The following is a 17,420-nucleotide window of genomic DNA, read 5'->3' as shown; positions in this document are numbered from 1 at the left end:
CTCTCTCTCTCTCTCTCTCGCTCACACACACATACTAAGGACTCGTACCCGCCCCCTCCCCGGCCTCAATACTAAACTGCTTCATTTGTTTTCAAGAGTATTAAAAAGGAACTTTGCAACTGAAGATTGACTTGAAGGGTGCATAGGGTCAATAGTGAAGACAGTCGTCTAATCTTGTAGATCTTTATTCAGGAAATATTTCTAAGTAAACACATTTACTTTTGTATGCATGGTTGTAGTTGAGTGACACCCAAAGTGACGTTTAGTTTCCTACTTTTCACAAACAACATTAAAGTACACAAAGAAGCCGTTCTGTACACTTCTTCGTAATAAACTTTTATATAAATGAAAACGTACTTTCCTCCGAAACCGATGTTTAACAACTCGCTGTTCAAATGAGCCACCGCTTGAAATTATAATACTTAATCAGTTTACGAAGGGAGCGTAAACAGGTGAAAATGATTTACCAATCAGAGTGATCAGACTGGTCAAATAGAATATCTCAAGCTGCGCAGAGCCTGTACTTTTTCGAAACGCTGAGGTTAAGTTTGAGGTACGACGTGGTGCACCTATTTATAATTTATTGAATGGCGTTGAAAGAGGGGAAGTGGCAAACGCTCATATGTTTACAAATTATTGTAGTGAACTTTCTCGGACATTGTGCTGTAACATGGGATGGAAAAGAATGGTCAACTTCTGATCTGAGAGCAGATCGTACGCTGCAACCTGGACGGTTGATTATTTCGCCCGAACTGGTACAGCCAAAGGAAGGGGTTGTTAACGAGGATCGTATGCAAAACAACGAACGTGTCAGCGGTGTTCATGAAGGCGTAGTATACCATTCTGACAGCTGTGAGTTTGCCTGACTTCTTTATGATTTTGTCTTTTGAATAAACTATCAGCATAGGCCTACCTCTAGGTTAACATTTGGATTGGATTTAAGAGACAACAGTTAAGTCAACATTCCAGGTGCATTTTGAACTTTCTTTCCACTGTGGTTGTATTCTAAGACTGGAGTGAGCCCAAGCATCTTCAGGGACAGGTTTATGCTGTGGACATGCCAAGGACTCCTGTTGTGGAAAAACTGATAGCCTCCAGACCCAGAGTTGAATGCATAGATGATGCTATGAGCCTCAGATTCCATGGCGGACCTACTGTGGGTTCCAGAATTGTAATCGACGGAGGTATAGTCCTAAATAAATCCTACAATATTTCAGGGAGGCCCAGTAAAATTTATTAGTCATACTCTTTGACCAACTTAAGCTGTAGCATATCTTTTCAGTTGAATGTTTTCATTTATCCTTCATATTTTCATATCCTTCATACAGTTATTAAATAGTTCTAAGTGATTGAAGCATAACTGCTAATGCATATTTGCTCTGAACTCTCATCTCTTTAGATGCCTAGCTTTTGTAATTTCCACCTCCTTTTAGAGAGAGTAATGGTGTCCCAAAAAGCCTTTTGAATACATCTTTTTTCCCAAAAATTGCTATATACCATTAGCAGAATATTTACATTTCTCATTATTTGTTAACTGGTCAAATTCAAACAAGAGGTTAAATGTTAAATTTTTTTCCTAAGTCACAGGTAAGTCATGTTTACCCAGGGCAGGTAAATGCTCCATAATATGAACAAATACTGTCATGTTTATAATGTTGAGGCTTCCAGATGTGGCAATGGTTTAGGGAAACATCTTTTAAGTATAGTGTCTTGAGTCTTGATTGCATTTTCTACTTTGTTTTTAATTACAGGTGATACTCCACTTCCTTTATCTGAAATTGCTTCATCGTGTGGCCATTATGTACAGAAAACATGGAGGGAGACTGTCTTTGTAGCCCCATATGATGGTTGTTATGTTGTTAGGGAGGTATGTGCATGGTTAAATGCCACTTCTGTTATGTGAGTTGATATTTCTACTTATGCATGATTCTAGTTTTATTTATCTATTTATTTTTAGAGAGATGCTTATATCCTGCCAATCCGTTGGTGGGGTTTGCCAGTTAAAGTATATTGTCCTGTATCAGACCTCACAAATTTTGCCTCCCATCGCAATTCTCCACCACCCACAAGTAGACCAGACAACTCTATATCTGTGAATTCTCTGGCTCCAGCTCCTCAGCCAACGCTGAGCCAAGCACCATCTTTGTATCTACATCCCTGGGCCCCCTCTGGGATATCTCATGTTTACAGTCCACCTTCCTCTCAACAAAGACCTCAGCAAGTACCATTCAATCCTACCATGGAACCTCAATTGAATTCGCCACTAAATCCACAGCAGACTCTACACCAAGCCTATACACGGAAGCCTCTCACTCCTTTACCAGAGCGAAGGATGGAACCTCATGGTCCGTCACCTGCTGGCACTAATTTACATTTATACTCTCCCAACCAATTTCACCTTCAGCATCTCAATCCAGTTTCTCCACCAAAACCAACAAAACGCATTTATACTTCTGAGACAACTGCTCAAGACCCCAAGAGTTCAGTTTATCCATTTGAGATCCCAGAACAATGGGCTTACCATTCATACCTTCCCAGGCCTCACCAGCAGTTCTTTGCCCCGCTCCCTCCCACACCCCCAACAAGATCCCAGAAGACAGACTACCTTTCACTTTACCCAGGGCAGCCTGTGCCAGTTGCTCCCACTCCAGAACCTCAAGGTACTGTTAGTCCACCCAGATCGCATGTAAAGCAGGTGTATCCTCCTTACCACCTAATGCCTGATAACAGATTTTTTAACCTAGTGACACACCCTCCCACACCCCCAACAACCTTTCAGAAGACAGACTACCATCCATTTTACCCAGGGCAGCCTGTGCCAGTTGCTCCCACTCCAGAACCTCAAGGTACTGTTAGTCCACCCAGATCGCATGTAAAGCAGGTGTATCCTCCTTACCACCTAATGCCTGATAACAGATTTTTTAACCTAGTGACACACCCTCCCACACCCCCAACAACCTTTCAGAAGACAGACTACCATCCATTTTACCCAGGGCAGCCTGTGCCAGTTGCTCCCACTCCAGAACCTCAAGGTACTGTTAGTCCACCCAGATCGCATGTAAAGCAGGTGTATCCTCCTTACCACCTAATGCCTGATAACAGATTTTTTAACCTAGTGACACACCCTCCCACACCCCCAACAACCTTTCAGAAGACAGACTACCATCCATTCTACCCAGGGCAGCCTGTGCCAGTTGCTCCCACTCCAGAACCTCAAGGTACTGTTAGTCCACCCAGATCGCATGTAAAGCAGGTGTATCCTCCTTACCACCTAATGCCTGATAACAGATTTTTTAACCTAGTGACACACCCTCCCACACCCCCAACAACCTTTCAGAAGACAGACTACCATCCATTTTACCCAGGGCAGCCTGTGCCAGTTGCTCCCACTCCAGAACCTCAAGGTGCTGTTAGTCCACCCAGATCGCATGTAAAGCAGGTGTATCCTCCTTACCACCTAATGCCTGATAACAGATTTTTTAACCTAGTGACACACCCTCCCACACCCCCAACAACCTCTCAGAAGACAGACTACCATCCATCTTACCCAGGGCAACCTGTGCCCGTTGCTCCCACTCCAGAACCTGTAGATGCTACTAGTCCACCCACATCCCCTGTAAAGCCAGTGTATCATCCCTTCTACCCAGGACAGCCTGGACCAGTTGCTCCTACCTCGGGAACTTTGGGTGCGTTCCATCCAGCCAAATCTACTGCAAAGCATGCTTTACTCCCTGAGAACCCTTCCTTCTCCAGTCCTTTCTATTGTCCCCTTGTCTGTCCTGTTGGATATTTAAACTGTTGCCCACCACCCGTATCCTATCATCATCACAATCACCACTATTTTGGTCTTCCGTTGCCTCATTCTTATCCTTTCCCAACATCTAGTCCAACCCAACAGCACATCCAACATCCACATTCAAACCACTCAATGTCCTATCTTGTTTCACTGAATAACAGTTCTGCCTTCTTGCAAGCAACATATGATCATAATCCATATTCGGCCCCTCTTCACCCCATCTCTCATCCAGCACAAAATCCAAACCAACAAACCATTTCGCACATTCCTGACAGGGGTTCTGTCATGTATGCCATTCCAAATGGTCCTAGATCTGTGCATGAGTTTGTTGAAGAGCCAGGTCTACTGTCTAGTTCCCACCCTGGTGGAGGCAGCACATTATCTAATAATCAGTATCCATTTTTATCCTCTGTGCACTATCCAAAAACCCACTCTAATCATGCTGTAGTGCAGCCTTCAGCTCCTGAATTGGAAAGGCAGTCAAATGCACAACACCCAAAGAGGACTCATGATACTGCTTTCAGCTCCTCCAAGCTACCTGTGTCTATTCCACGACATGAGTCCAGTAAGGTTCCTCCTTCCAGCACATCCCATGCTGATCAGAGGTCATTCAGTAAATACTGGCACTCTGTCTTTAACCCTCTGATACAGCAGTTAAACACTGGGGGGTCATTTTCCAGTTCCTATGGAGATGGTGAGTTTATCAAAATATTTTGCATTGCCAAGTTTTGTCTTCACTTGATGTTAAATTTTTTTTTTTTTTTTTGCCCAAAAGTGCAACAGAAGAGCCAATCCCAGAATGCTCAAAGGAATAATGGAAGATGGCAACGCCATTCCTTTGCTTCATAATAAAAGATTAAGGAGAACTTCTGTCTGATCTTTATTTGGATGGGGTTTGTTGGCTCAGATGGAATTATGGTTTCATGTTGATGGTGTTTGGATATGCCTGTTTTGGAAGAATTGCTAAAGGTGTGGGTGGGTTTCCCCCCCCCCCCATGCTTGGTCTTGAAATGGGCATTTTTCCAGTCAAAATATGAAACATGGAGTGATAGTCTGTGTGTGAACGTTCAGAATTTGGCTTGCGTTCTAAACTTTGTGGGTAGCACAAAGGGGTTGGAACCTCAAGCTTAGCAGAAATGTTGGACTGGATGCAGGTGGTGTAAAAACTATTCGCACACAAATATATAGCATATGTAGATGTTTACTCAAATGTGGCTGGCAGGCCAAGAACCAGAGATCAAAACAGTTCAACAATGGTGATCTTCCTTTTTAAAGCCAAAGAAAATCAGATTATGCTGTAAATGAGTCTTCATTATACAGCAGAGTAAGTCACACAGCTCTCAAGTACATTTGAGTCTTTAGCACCATTTAGAAGTATCATAACATGTTAAAAGAGCTTTGGGCTTCCTGCCCATCAACATTACCAAACTTGTTCAGGGACGAACATGTGTGTGATGTTGTTTTGGACAGTGGGTTAAATGAATTTATCTGTAACTCAGAAATGTTTAACCTTTCCTGGGCAAAGAGGCATGAGGAGCTGTGGCTCTGTATTAGTGTTGGGATTTTCAGAGACTGTCATCTCAGATGCTGGCACTTCCCTCTTCACAATGGGAGCAGCAGGTTCTGCCAGCACTTCTGCTGATTCAGCAGATTCAGAGAGCAGCCCACTTACAGAAGGGTCATGGATTTTAAGCAACTTGTGATGTCTGAGACCATGGATTGATGGGGTTTGTCCAGGGCCGGCAGTGTGAGCATGAAGGACAACTGGTGGTAGAGCTGGCACCGAGCCATTTGTGAGTGGGTCCACAACAGTAGTCTATCAGACCAGAGAGAAATTTTATCACACCTGCTCATTGTTCAAGTCTATTGATTCTTTGTTTCAAGACATTTCAAATAGTTCTTATTTGTTTCATGCCATCCTACTGAAGCCATACTAAACATTAGTTATATTTGATTGTTCATGCATATTGGTTGACTGAATATTTATATATTGCCCTGAAGTATGCCTCTTAAGATACTAAATTTTGGTGACAGTATTAGTTAAAAAAAAAGAAAAACTCACAGGAACAGCAAAGATTTTACAGTCAACTGCAACATCAAGGCCAGCACCTTCAGCAAGACAGAAACCGTGGCGCTGAAGAGAATAATAAGAACAAAGCCCTTCATTTTGCAGCATAGTTTCAGATGATCAGAACCAACTAGAGCAACATTTTGTCCACTACAAATTCCTGAACTGGGTTTTTAAGAATAGATTTTCTCTTAAATATAGACGTGTTTGCCACGTGACTGGAAAAATGTAAATACATTGTTACAGAAATTGTTTTTCTCATTATACTTACAGCAGTTGTATGATTAAGAGGAACACAGAACTCATCAAGACTTGTGCAGTTTGTCTCAATAATGGCATACTCAGCAAAGAGTTTTGGACCTCCAGAGACAACCTTCAAACACAGAAAACACAGCTAAAATAATATTGTTTTTGCCACAAAACACATATGCATGTTTTGAAGTCAATATCAAGAGGCTAAGGAAAAGGACTCTCCTTAAAAGTATTCCTGCGGCTAATTGAAAAAAGAATTAAGCAAAGATTTTACTTGGGAAGCCAATCGTCCAATCTCGAGCAAAGCAAATGTAGCATTTCCTGTTTTGTTGTTGAAAAGTTCCAAAGAAGCAGAGGCTAAATTCTGGGCATTCGTGTCGTTGAATGGAATAAGATGGGTGCAGCCCACACATAGTTCCTCAGATGACTCTTCTCATGTCAACAGAAGAGGTCAAAACAGTTTCATAAAACTTTTTGTACTGTTATATGAAACTTAATTTTCCATTTTAGACATAATGTTCATGTAAAACAACTACAAGTTTGATGTCTGTGTGTTGTGTTGTGTGTGTGTGTGTTTGAATAAGTCCACTGATTCAAGTCAATACTGTCCTTAATATTTCTTTTACATAACTTAAGGCTGTTCAAAGGTTTTGTTTTATTTTTTACCAGGCTCTGATTTGCATTTGTAGGCCACCACAGAAAAAACTCCAGCATCGTTTGATAGGACAACATCACAATCCCCCTCCACTGCCTAAACAATGAGAGAGAACAAAACAAGCAGAGACAACCCTTGGTAACTGTTACATTACATAATCTTGATGGATAATGATAATGTAAGGTTCAGTAACTAAGCTGATGGACTTTGTGTGGTCAGACCACCTCCATTATGCTGCACTCTTGTCTTTGCAGCTATAAATAGGTTTTAGTATCATACAATACATCTATCATTTCAGGGAAAAATTGGGCTCAACCCAAGAAAGAGGTTAGCAGCATAGGCCTCACCATTTCTGCCTTGGGTCTGACCGGGCATGCGGATACAGAAGTTGGATCTAGGACGTGGCATTTAGTCTCCAGCAGTTCCACGTCCATAAGATAGACTTCACTGCCATCTGGCTAGAGCGGTCCAGACAAATCATTTTGACAAAAACACTTTTAATGAGCCATTGCTTCATTAGGTTGAAAACATTGTTGGCTGCACATGATAAGAACATTTTTGGATACTTCTAGCAATTTGATTTTTCCTCTTGTCTCATCAAACTGTGCAAATGCTTATGTCCATGGCAGACCTTTATTTTCTCTAACAAATATCTCACTGTTTGAGCCACAAACAAACTACACCATTTCCCCAAAGTTCAGAGTTCAGTTCTACCACACTCATTCAAAAAAAATTCACATTGTTATGAGTAGACACATTTACTTGTTGTTGTTGTTGATTCTGTCTAGCAGTTCATGCTGAACCAGAAAAAATGTTGTTGTTTTTTTTTACATTGTCACATTTTAAGGACAATAATAAAAGGGATAAACACCAGAAAGAATAATCCCAGTTTTCACTTTACCTCAGTTGTCTGCTTCTTAGAAATCTATGTGTATCATTCATCACTTTCCTCTACTTGATACTCAGATTCCTAAATCAAAAGTGTGGCAGGACAGGGCCTTGTACTTCTGTTGTCATTCACTTACTTTGGTTATTTTCTTGAACTCCTCAATTTTGTTTAGGGCGTATTTGTATCCATGTGTATGTTGGCCATTGATGTAATCCTGGGCCACCAAGGCTGCCTCTTCAGCCTCAGGGGAATCACAGGACAGCAATGTTGTGCTGGGCCCCACCTGTGCCCATGTTCCCATCAACAGGAGTCCAAGAAGAGCTACAGCACTCAGGAGATTCATTATGGTGGACAGGAGCTGTAGCCCAACAGTATTAGCTTTGCTGTTTTCAGAGAGGTGACCAAGTGCATGACATTTAAACTATATATATAGCTGCACTTTAGTCTCAAGCCCACAGCTAAGGTAAATATACTAAGAACTCTTGCTGGTTCATTGTGCAAGAGATGCCCAATGAACAGCAGCGGAGGGCTGCCAATGTAAATGTGGACTTGCAGAGTTAGTGGTGTTCGGGTGAAATGGGATCTGGAAAACTCAAGTATCTTTAACCTTTGCCTAGTCACTGGAAAAAAGGAAATTCTTGTGTTAACAATACACCCAGCAGTAGCAATTCCTAACTTGGTCTGATTAATGTACACAATTTTTCAGACTTACAAAGCTCCGTTCAGTATGACTATTCCTTAATGCTATGAATTGGTGCAAATATAGTCAAGTGGAACAGTGCAAAACACAATGTTGTGCAACAGATTCACAATGCCCAAACTGGCACAAAAAATTGGCACAAAAGGTTAAACTATTATTTAAAATGTCAAAGCCAACATTGCTCAATGTACATTATGTTTGTGATTGAACATTTACATGCCAACCAGTCAAGATGTATTGAGGCGCTAGGTATGTAAATGATCAGTTATGTATTTAAACTACATGACAATTAATTCCTTTTCAGGGATGTACACACCACACCATAAGTTTTAGGAAAATTATGGTTTTTCCCAGTAGTCTAGATCCAGCCATAAGCTGATGGAGTAACTCTGTCCCAGATAACATTAATAACAATTTCTTTTCTGAAGACTTCATTGTTAGTCATGATGGTCCAATCATAAAGGAGACAGCCAAGAGCAGTTTCTCACAAAACATGGCTGAGATTCCATATCTCAGAAAAGTTGGATGTAAGTCAGAAAAGTTCTACTATTTTGTTTGTGTGAAGACATGGATGCTACTTGTATCCTGTCTAACTAGTTTTATGGCTTCAAAACCAAGGCAAGTTGAAGTGATGCTTTTAAAAGGAGTTTGAAGAGTCTATATACAAACTTAAAGGATTTATTCTTATTATACCACCAGTTTAAATGTCAAGATATCTTTTCCTGACTTGTCATGTTAGTGCAGAGAGTAGAAATGTGAAAGGATGTGATTGATTTCGTTGTTTGTTCGAAGGGCATTCAGTATTAAGCCACCAGAATGTTCCTGTTAGATTTAAACTCAAAGAAATTTGCGCATTAGACCAGCAATCCAAGAGAGAGGACAAAAATTAGTTCAAGTATATAAATATTTAATTAAAGACACAGACAAATGGAAACAAAGTCATAGAGAAGTACAGATGTGAACAGGTAAGAATAGTGTAGATATAAACTTTACAGAAACTGATTCCTACAAGTTCCCTACTTTTATGCTTCTTGCACTTCCATAGATTTCTTAGCTATATTGATAGGTCTATTGTTTTGCTGATCTCCCTCAAACATATAAAAATACCAAACCACCTTTTCTGTCTTCTCACCGTGGTATTTTGCAGTTGTCTGGTCTGTTAATGTTCCATGTGGCCATTCTCCATTAGGGGGAGCACAGTGTTGACACAACATTCTCCAGTACAAGTCCTGAGTCTCAGCACTAAGCTGATTAAGTTAATCGAAGGCTTCATGATTAGTGGATGTTTGCAGTCAGGCGTGTGTACTCATGGCTGAACCAATTGCAAAGTGTGTAGTCCTTATAGAATTAGGGACACACAGCGTTATTTTGTCTGCATTATTGTGCTGGGACTTAAGTCACCTAAGGTGACGGTAAATCATAATCTCGCCGACAACAATATGCACACAGCCAATGAGATCTTATTTTAATAAGAAATATGCACCTGTGTTCTGGAAGACAATTATTAACATTAAAAGTAGCATGTGTGCAATCCCTCTCATACTTAAAGCACAGTTCATTTTAGAACTCTCACAAAATTAATAGAACTCTAAATGATTTCTCTGTTTCACATTGTATGTCATTATAAAATATAACATTTTGGAATAGATAGATTATAAAAATAATAATTTATGGAAAAACAATCGTAATGGTAAGGCACCAAGAAAAGACTTCTACACTCTACATCTAGACATTTAGGCTCTTCAGGAGCAATGTTACCTTCCAGTGTCTCTCAGTACTCCTCACTGTGCTGTTTTCAAAAATGTTTGAACCCTATTCTTCGTTTCCAGCGTTCCATTCAACCTCAGGGTCATCGTCCAGACGAAGAATGAGGTAGGAGAGCAGCTGGAAGATGTTCTGCCAAAGGAGCAGGAAAACATACACGTAGAAATCGCTGACATCGATCTGGCAGTGATCTCCGGCGAAGCTCATCTCACACACGCACTGGAACCTATTGATGAGGTTGCGGCAGAAGCCTCCATTCAGACATGGGTCAGATGCACATTCATCCAGATCCATTTCACACCTATAAACATGTAACACACATACACATGTAAGTGCCTTTCCCAAATTCTGATATCCAAATATACAAATGTTCTAAATCTGTGTTAAAAGTAGCTCTTAAACAGTGTGACATCAGTTACTTACCACTGGCCAGTGAAACCAGGCATACAGTGACACATGCGTTCTGAACTAGAGCAGTTCCCACCATTGAAGCAGCTGTAGTTCCATTTCTCATTCCCACAGAAAGACACAGGCAGCTTGGGAAACCTAAGATAAAATGAATAATTCATTTGAACATCTTAATGACTTCTTGAGCACTTCTAGATTATCCTTTATAAAATCTAGCAGACAAAATATAAGAACTATAGGTATCACAAACACCTACTACCAACCAACAAAAAAGTGTATATCACATTGCAAAATACTTACGGAATCCTGTCTATATACCATGGGAGTTCTGGAATTCTCTGTCTAAAAAAAAAAGAAGCAGACATAGAATGATGAATGTGTAATCTGGCAGCCACTGACAGTTACCTTTGTAATGGCAGACACTTATTTTTTGAGAGTTGGGAGTGACTCTAAGCAAAGAGACATTTATGCTCTGGACCACCAAGGAGTCTCTATACAAATTCTCTCCCACTGTCTGTTACTTTTGTGTGTGTTTTATTTATTTTTTTAACAAACACTCACTTGCAAAGAGGTCCTGTAGTATTCCTGGGACAGAGGCAGGTATAGTGATGGAGACCTCTGAGGCATGTGGCACCATTACCACACTCATTCCCAGCACAAACATCCAAATTTACCTCACACCGCTCTCCTGTGTAGCCAAGCTCACACAAGCACTCATATCCTCCAGAGTTTACACTGCAATTTCCATGGATACAAGGTTCTGCGCTGCAAGCATTCACTCTGACCTCACACCTTTGTCCACCCCATCCGGTAGGACACCGGCAGTGGAACACGTCAAAGTGGTCCTCACAAACCCCTCCATGCTGGCAAGGATCTTGAAGACAGACATCAGATCCCCAGCAGCCATAGCGTGGAGTTCCAGAAATTCGCTCAAACTGTTCATCCTGAGGCCTTGGCAGGTTCAGCTCTGTGACAGCATAGAATGGCAACAGGAGACCCCCAATCTCTACAGGACCCAAGCAACCGGACAGAGTCCCACCTGCCTCTGGACCAAGTCCACCAAGCAGGATGTCCACATCTTCCCTCAGGAAGTCAAGGTCACCAGAAGCAGCAGATGAGATAATCATGTTGTCCCAGTGGTAATCCAGGACCATGGTCCATGTGGAAAACTGAAGGGCTGGGTTCTCCATGGCAAGAAGTACTGAGTGCCATCGACCATCGCTGATTTCATCCTGGCTCTGCACAGTAAGTTTGGAGGAGCCCTCTCCAGCTTGCAGCTCCAGTACTAGGCGAGCATCCTGGATGGAAATGGTAATGAAGTCTGATGCCTTCTCAGCATGCAGGAGAGTGGCATCACGCCTCCTTGTCCTGACTTGGAGGGAAATGCTGTTGAGGTATCGGTGAATTTTTCCATTACCTCTGAAGGTTATGATGGAGCTGTCATCACGAAGTGTTATGTTTGCAATACCTAAGTGTTGCAAAACAATGAACACAGGTTAAGTCAAGGGGGAACTCAAAGCCAAGATGTATGGTATATTTTAAGTATTGCGTCCATATAATTAAAGTGTTGATGTAATATTTCCGATAGGTTTCTTCTCTAGACTGATGCTCACCTTAGAACGAATGAGAATAGCACCAACAAGATTATTTAATGTATAGTTCATGCTGCACTAGCAAGAAGTAGACATTTTTTTGTTTGTTTTACCCTTTAGAATTCACTGTGGATTGGTTAGTCAATGTGGTTTTCAGTGCATTATGGACTGTTTTGGAAAATTACTATTTTGACCAAAAGAGATGAAACCAAGCCAAAACAAAACAAAACAAAACAAATGTTTGATCAAAACAGCGACAAATGTCAATATAAAAGTTTTAATGAAACCATATCTCATAAAGAATGAATGTCTCCATCAAGGTTGGGTTAATACTATTTGCTGACTCCTACTATCCCCATGTCATCCTGTGGCAAATCAAGACCCCTTTCAACTACCTCTTAACCAACTTTCAACTACCAACTTCCTCTTAAAACAATGATCTGACATAGAGTAGTCCATGGCAAGAGGTCTGATATAGAACTAAACCATGACTAGAGTAACAAGCTTAACTAAAGAGCATGTGAGTATTACACATCTACATGTTAGCAATTTAAATGATTTGTACTGTTTAGCATAATCCAGATAGACTTGATCTCCATCTGGTGTATTGAAGTGATGTAATTATTTCAGTCAGAAGTGATAGCATTAGCAGACTCCTCAAGTGGATTCCAAATATGTCCCTCCTTCAGATGGAATGAATGAGGAATCTCTTGAATTCTCTAGTAAATTCTACGGCAATGTTGCTGACATCACGGCATCTTAAGATTGAAGATAAGACTTCTAAAAGATTGTGAAGTCTTCTTATCCCCAGTAAGTGAGACAAGCCTCTGAAGAACTGGTGTGCATTACCATAGCTCTCTGTATTAATAACTAATCCACCATTTGCCAGTCCTAAGAACACTTGCCTCTGGGGCTCAGTGGTTCTGTACTATATCATTAAAGATACAGTAGAAGACCTTGGAGACAAGTGGGCGTTCAACAACTAATGAATATTTCTGAAGTTTTTGTTGTGGAACATTTGGTTCGTTCTGTACAGATCTGCACAGAATCCATTCTGAAAAACTCACTGCAAAAATTACTTGATCTGTCACACTTTCTATGTGATGTTTTGACCTTCAAGACACATCAAAGATGAGTTGCAGGACCTGGGTTCTGTTAAGAATAAGTCTCATCAAAAGCTTTGAATTGTTACTTCTGATTCAGTAAAGTGGGCATTACTGCATCACTATGCTGTAATTTTGTAGCAGTATCTCAAGCCAGCCAATAACTTCACCACCATGTCTTGCTGCACAAACTTTCAAGTTCACATTGATGGCCCCAGTAACCTTATATGTGTCATAGACCTGATCGTTCACTGTGCTGGTTATAACCATATTATGTTTAGCAGCAACTCTCCTAGGGGACAGAAAGGGGACATAGTATGGGTAAAGACTGTAAAACACTCACACTCAAAACCCAAGCTGTGTGCCCGACATATAGCAGTTGATGGACATGGTGACAGCTCACACCACTTGACCTCCTCACAGCGTTGACCAGCAGTGTTGGGGGGACAACTGCAAGTGAAGTCATCCCACATGGAATAACACACCCCTCCATTCTGACAAGGATTGCTCTGTAGGATTGAAAGCAATTTCATAAACAGATGTAACAGATATTTATATTTGTATATTTATATTTCAGATATTTAAGTGTGTAAAACTTAAAGTTTTGTGACAAAACAAACCTTAATCCTTAGAAGCAGCACAGACAGTTTGTAATCGTACTGTCAATTATTTTAAGTAATAACACATTTAACATGAGTAGGGTTTGGGTTAATGTCTGAGTTAGTGTTTTTGAATGTGTGTGTGTGTGTGTGTGTGTGTGTGTGTCTTTGGGTGGTGGGGTCCCATTTCTTACACTGCAAGAGTTGTCACTGGTGCAACCTGGGGTAACCTTCGCCAGGGTCTGGAGGTTATAAGATTTCACTGCAGCGACAATGGGATAGAACTGTAGGTGTGTAGATCCCATGCGCAAGTCTTGGATGCAACCTTTGAAATAACCCCCAAAAGCCAAGGAGGCACGGCGATCCGGCAACCCCCCAGCATACACAACATCTCCAGGCTGGATGGCAACGTTGCGTATGCTCACTATGCCCTGTGGCTTTGAAGACTGAAAGAGAGTCAGCTTCCCTTGCTCAGTTTTCACCGTTACAAGGTGAAAGTGTCCATCGTCAATCCTTTCCTGGCCTGACAGACTCTCAAAGTTGTTAATCTGAACTCTGACCTTCCCTCCAACAAGCCACAGACGTAGATACTGACTGGTGCTGTTCGCAAGAACCAAGAGCAATCCCTGGGGTCGCCGAGTTCGCACGAACATGGACAGTATGACGCTATCTCCAGGGTCATCATCCACCATAAAGACCGCATAGCTCTCAGAATCTTCATTACCAAACCTTGCTGCAGTGTATTCTGTGGAGGCAGGTATTCAGAGTGACCGACAAGAACAATTCTAATAAATCCATATATCCAGTCACCACAAGAAAACCAAGCATAGGAGGCACAATGATTAGTCAAAAGTGAATTCAGCCATTAGTATTAATTCTTCCCCATCCTCCATTAGACTGAAAGGTATTACACTTAAACAGGTAAGTGTTTTGTTGCCAATAGTATTTCTCTTTAGAGTCAACTTGGACTGAATTGGCCATTTAATCCCACATTTCTTTAATCCATTGCTCAGGTGTTTGTTCCACTCGTTGAGTGTGTTATGTGAAGATGTTTACGCATGTCTTGCTTTTTTTTTAAGTTCAGTAATCCCCCTTCTACGTCTCAGGTCTAAATTTGTCCATCTTAAAGGAGACTAGTATAACAGAGAGAAGACTTAAAGGATGTATTATTTTAGCCAAGACAAAAATAGCTCTGCTAATGGAATGCCAAAAATTCTAAACAAAAGTGCTATGTTACTGTGTCCAATTTTCAGCAGTTAATTAATTTTCTATTTATATGTGTATTTCTATGTTTTTTTTTTATTTTTTAAACCTAAATATTTTTACAGTAGAAAAACACTTATTTATACATTTACTCTGGCAATATGACTTTACCTTCTAAGCAGTCTTCCCCCTCGTATGGTCGATGACATTCACAAATGTAGCTCCTCCAGGTGCGGCTGATGCACCGTCCTCTGTTGTGACAAGGGTTTTCCTCACAGGGGTCCCTGTCACTACAACCTATGCTGACATTAGCTTTGGCGGCTAGCATCCTTGCTCCTGGGACCACCAAGCGAGAATCCAGCTGCACGTCCTGCATGCACCCCACAAAATATGAGGCTGGATCTGCCCCTTCCTCTTCCGTCCTGCCAATGTAGATGGCCTGGACAACACTTGGCTCAAACTGGCCAGACCCCAGCTCTGACATTGAATTCCATTCGGCTATGTTGACCACTGCTTCTTGGTGACAGGTTTTTTTTGTGCAAGATTCATCCAGCAATGTGAGTTTTAGTATGCTGTTCTGGAATGAGATTTGCACAGTGTGCCACCGGCTGTCAGACAACTCCTGTGGGAGCTGTAAAAGGGCCACTGTCTCTTGGTCCTTCTTCATACTGTACTCTAGACGACCATTCACCAGCTCCAGAGCTGAGAGCTGACCCTCAGTGCGACACTGGAGGAGCGTGGCATTGGTCTGTACAGTGCGGAAACTGAGGGAGATGTTCGTGGGTCCGTTAACATTGGCAAGGGTCGTCTGCATGTGGAGAAAACCACCTGCCTGAAATGAGAAGGTGGTTGAGCTCTGGCACCTGGTTCCTGCAAACCCTCTTGGACAGGTGCAGCTGTACCTGTGGCGTCCATTGCTCAAGTAAGGGATGCAGGTTCCTCCATTCTGACACCTGTGGTGCTCACAGCCAACCAGAGCAACTGAGCAGTTCTTACCTCCATAAAGTTGAGAGCAGTGACATATGTAGTCTCCATCTTGGGTCTCACATTTGCCCCCATTCTGGCACGGTTCAAGATAACAGCTATTAATACTCGCCTCACAAAGAGCACCTGTGTGGTCAAAGACACAGAATAAGGTACTCATATATACAGAATTCAAATAAAAAATTCTGTGACACTTGGGGAGTTACATTAAATCACCTTGTTTTTAAATATGTCTGTACTGACTACTTCTAAATTACAGCTATTGCTGTAATTTTACTATTATATGTATTTTTTGTCATTGGCTAATAATAGTTTATAAAAAGCAAAAGATATACATTCAGATGATTAGTTTAGTAATCATCATCCAATGGCACATATGTGTATCTTTTTAGCATTTTTAACACATTCCCAATACCCTAAGAACCTCAGACCTACTATCCCTACTCCATATCCCCTCAAAAAGGGATGTTAACAAACAGATGTAAAACCAACTCAAGCCATTTAATATGGATGACAAAGTATAACAACTAGACATAAAAGAATTGGATGTGCATTACAAGCCCATTCATTCATCTGGTCCTGATAAGTTTCTGTATAGTATATTCAAGTGTAATATGTGGATGGAGTAAGCTCTGGCAGGAGTTCAGGTCTCTAGGAATGTTGAGAGTTTTCTGCTATTAGAGGCTAGATACAATACCATTGTCATTATTCCATTTTACTGCTGTTTCTTGAAATATTTGTCCCATTTTATACAATAAAATACACAATAATATATGATTTTCTCAAATCTATGCCTCCCGTGTAACATCAAAGAGCAATTTAAGTAAAATTCTGGAGAAAGACATTACCAGCACACAGGAACAGAATAATCCAGATGGCCACATTCACGCTTGCCATGATGTTGGTCAGTAACTGTCAGTGATATGAAGAAATAGTCTTTGCTCTTGATCTACAGCACACAGTGTGGTTTTGTAAAAGGCCATCACCACCGTAGCCAACCTACACTATGCATCTTCATCCATCTGTGTGTAGGACCAAGTGACTGGCTTAATGCTGGGATCACCACAAGCCAGATCCACAGGATTAGGCTAATGTACTTACATGTCTCATAACTGCGTCCAGGCTTGGGACTGACTCCAGTAACTAATTTGAGCGACCTCACACACCCCCATTTGATGGCCCTCACACGGAGAGGCCGAATATATTACATAAGACACCTGGCACACTGGAAAACAAACCATCTCTGTAGAGTGAATGATTTTAACATACAAAATGAGTAAAAAGCAGTATTTAGGCCCCTGAAAAATCATACTTTTAGCAATATATCATGCTGTAAACATGCGTACACCTGTGCAATAATGCTTGAGTCCTTATCTGTTGTGGCTTGACACAGGCTGGAGCTGTGCG

At 41.3% G+C, this 17,420-nt stretch overlaps 2 protein-coding genes across 3 annotated transcripts; both read right to left on the bottom strand.

Moving 5' to 3' along the window:
* Positions 1-4,979: 4,979 nt before the first annotated feature.
* ahsg2 (alpha-2-HS-glycoprotein 2) lies at positions 4,980-8,071 on the bottom strand. 2 transcript variants are annotated; one of them, XM_030775903.1, is made up of 7 exons: positions 7,797-8,071; positions 7,119-7,229; positions 6,783-6,867; positions 6,391-6,548; positions 6,136-6,237; positions 5,859-5,930; positions 4,980-5,612 (listed from the first exon to the last, which is right to left on the bottom strand). In XM_030775903.1, the coding sequence occupies exons 1-7, from the start codon at positions 8,001-8,003 to the stop codon at positions 5,292-5,294; spliced, it is 1,056 nt and encodes a 351-aa protein (XP_030631763.1). In that variant the 5' UTR covers positions 8,004-8,071; the 3' UTR covers positions 4,980-5,291. The 2 variants fall into 2 exon arrangements, with proteins under 2 accessions (XP_030631763.1, XP_030631764.1); XM_030775904.1 differs by having other exon boundaries at positions 6,391-6,545; positions 7,797-8,070.
* Positions 8,072-10,172: 2,101 nt separating this feature from the next.
* Positions 10,173-16,910, bottom strand: LOC115812284 (protein crumbs homolog 1-like). The gene is made up of 8 exons (XM_030774769.1): positions 16,862-16,910; positions 15,201-16,139; positions 14,021-14,571; positions 13,571-13,736; positions 11,094-12,000; positions 10,833-10,874; positions 10,548-10,670; positions 10,173-10,425 (listed from the first exon to the last, which is right to left on the bottom strand). The coding sequence occupies exons 1-8, from the start codon at positions 16,908-16,910 to the stop codon at positions 10,173-10,175; spliced, it is 3,030 nt and encodes a 1,009-aa protein (XP_030630629.1).
* Positions 16,911-17,420: the final 510 nt, after the last annotated feature.

Source organism: Chanos chanos, chromosome 5 (assembly GCF_902362185.1).
Source record: "Chanos chanos chromosome 5, fChaCha1.1, whole genome shotgun sequence".
NCBI classification, from domain to species: Eukaryota; Metazoa; Chordata; class Actinopteri; order Gonorynchiformes; family Chanidae; genus Chanos; species Chanos chanos.
The sequence above is the reverse complement of the archived record's forward strand: the minus strand, read 5'-3'. Positions and strand labels throughout refer to the sequence as shown.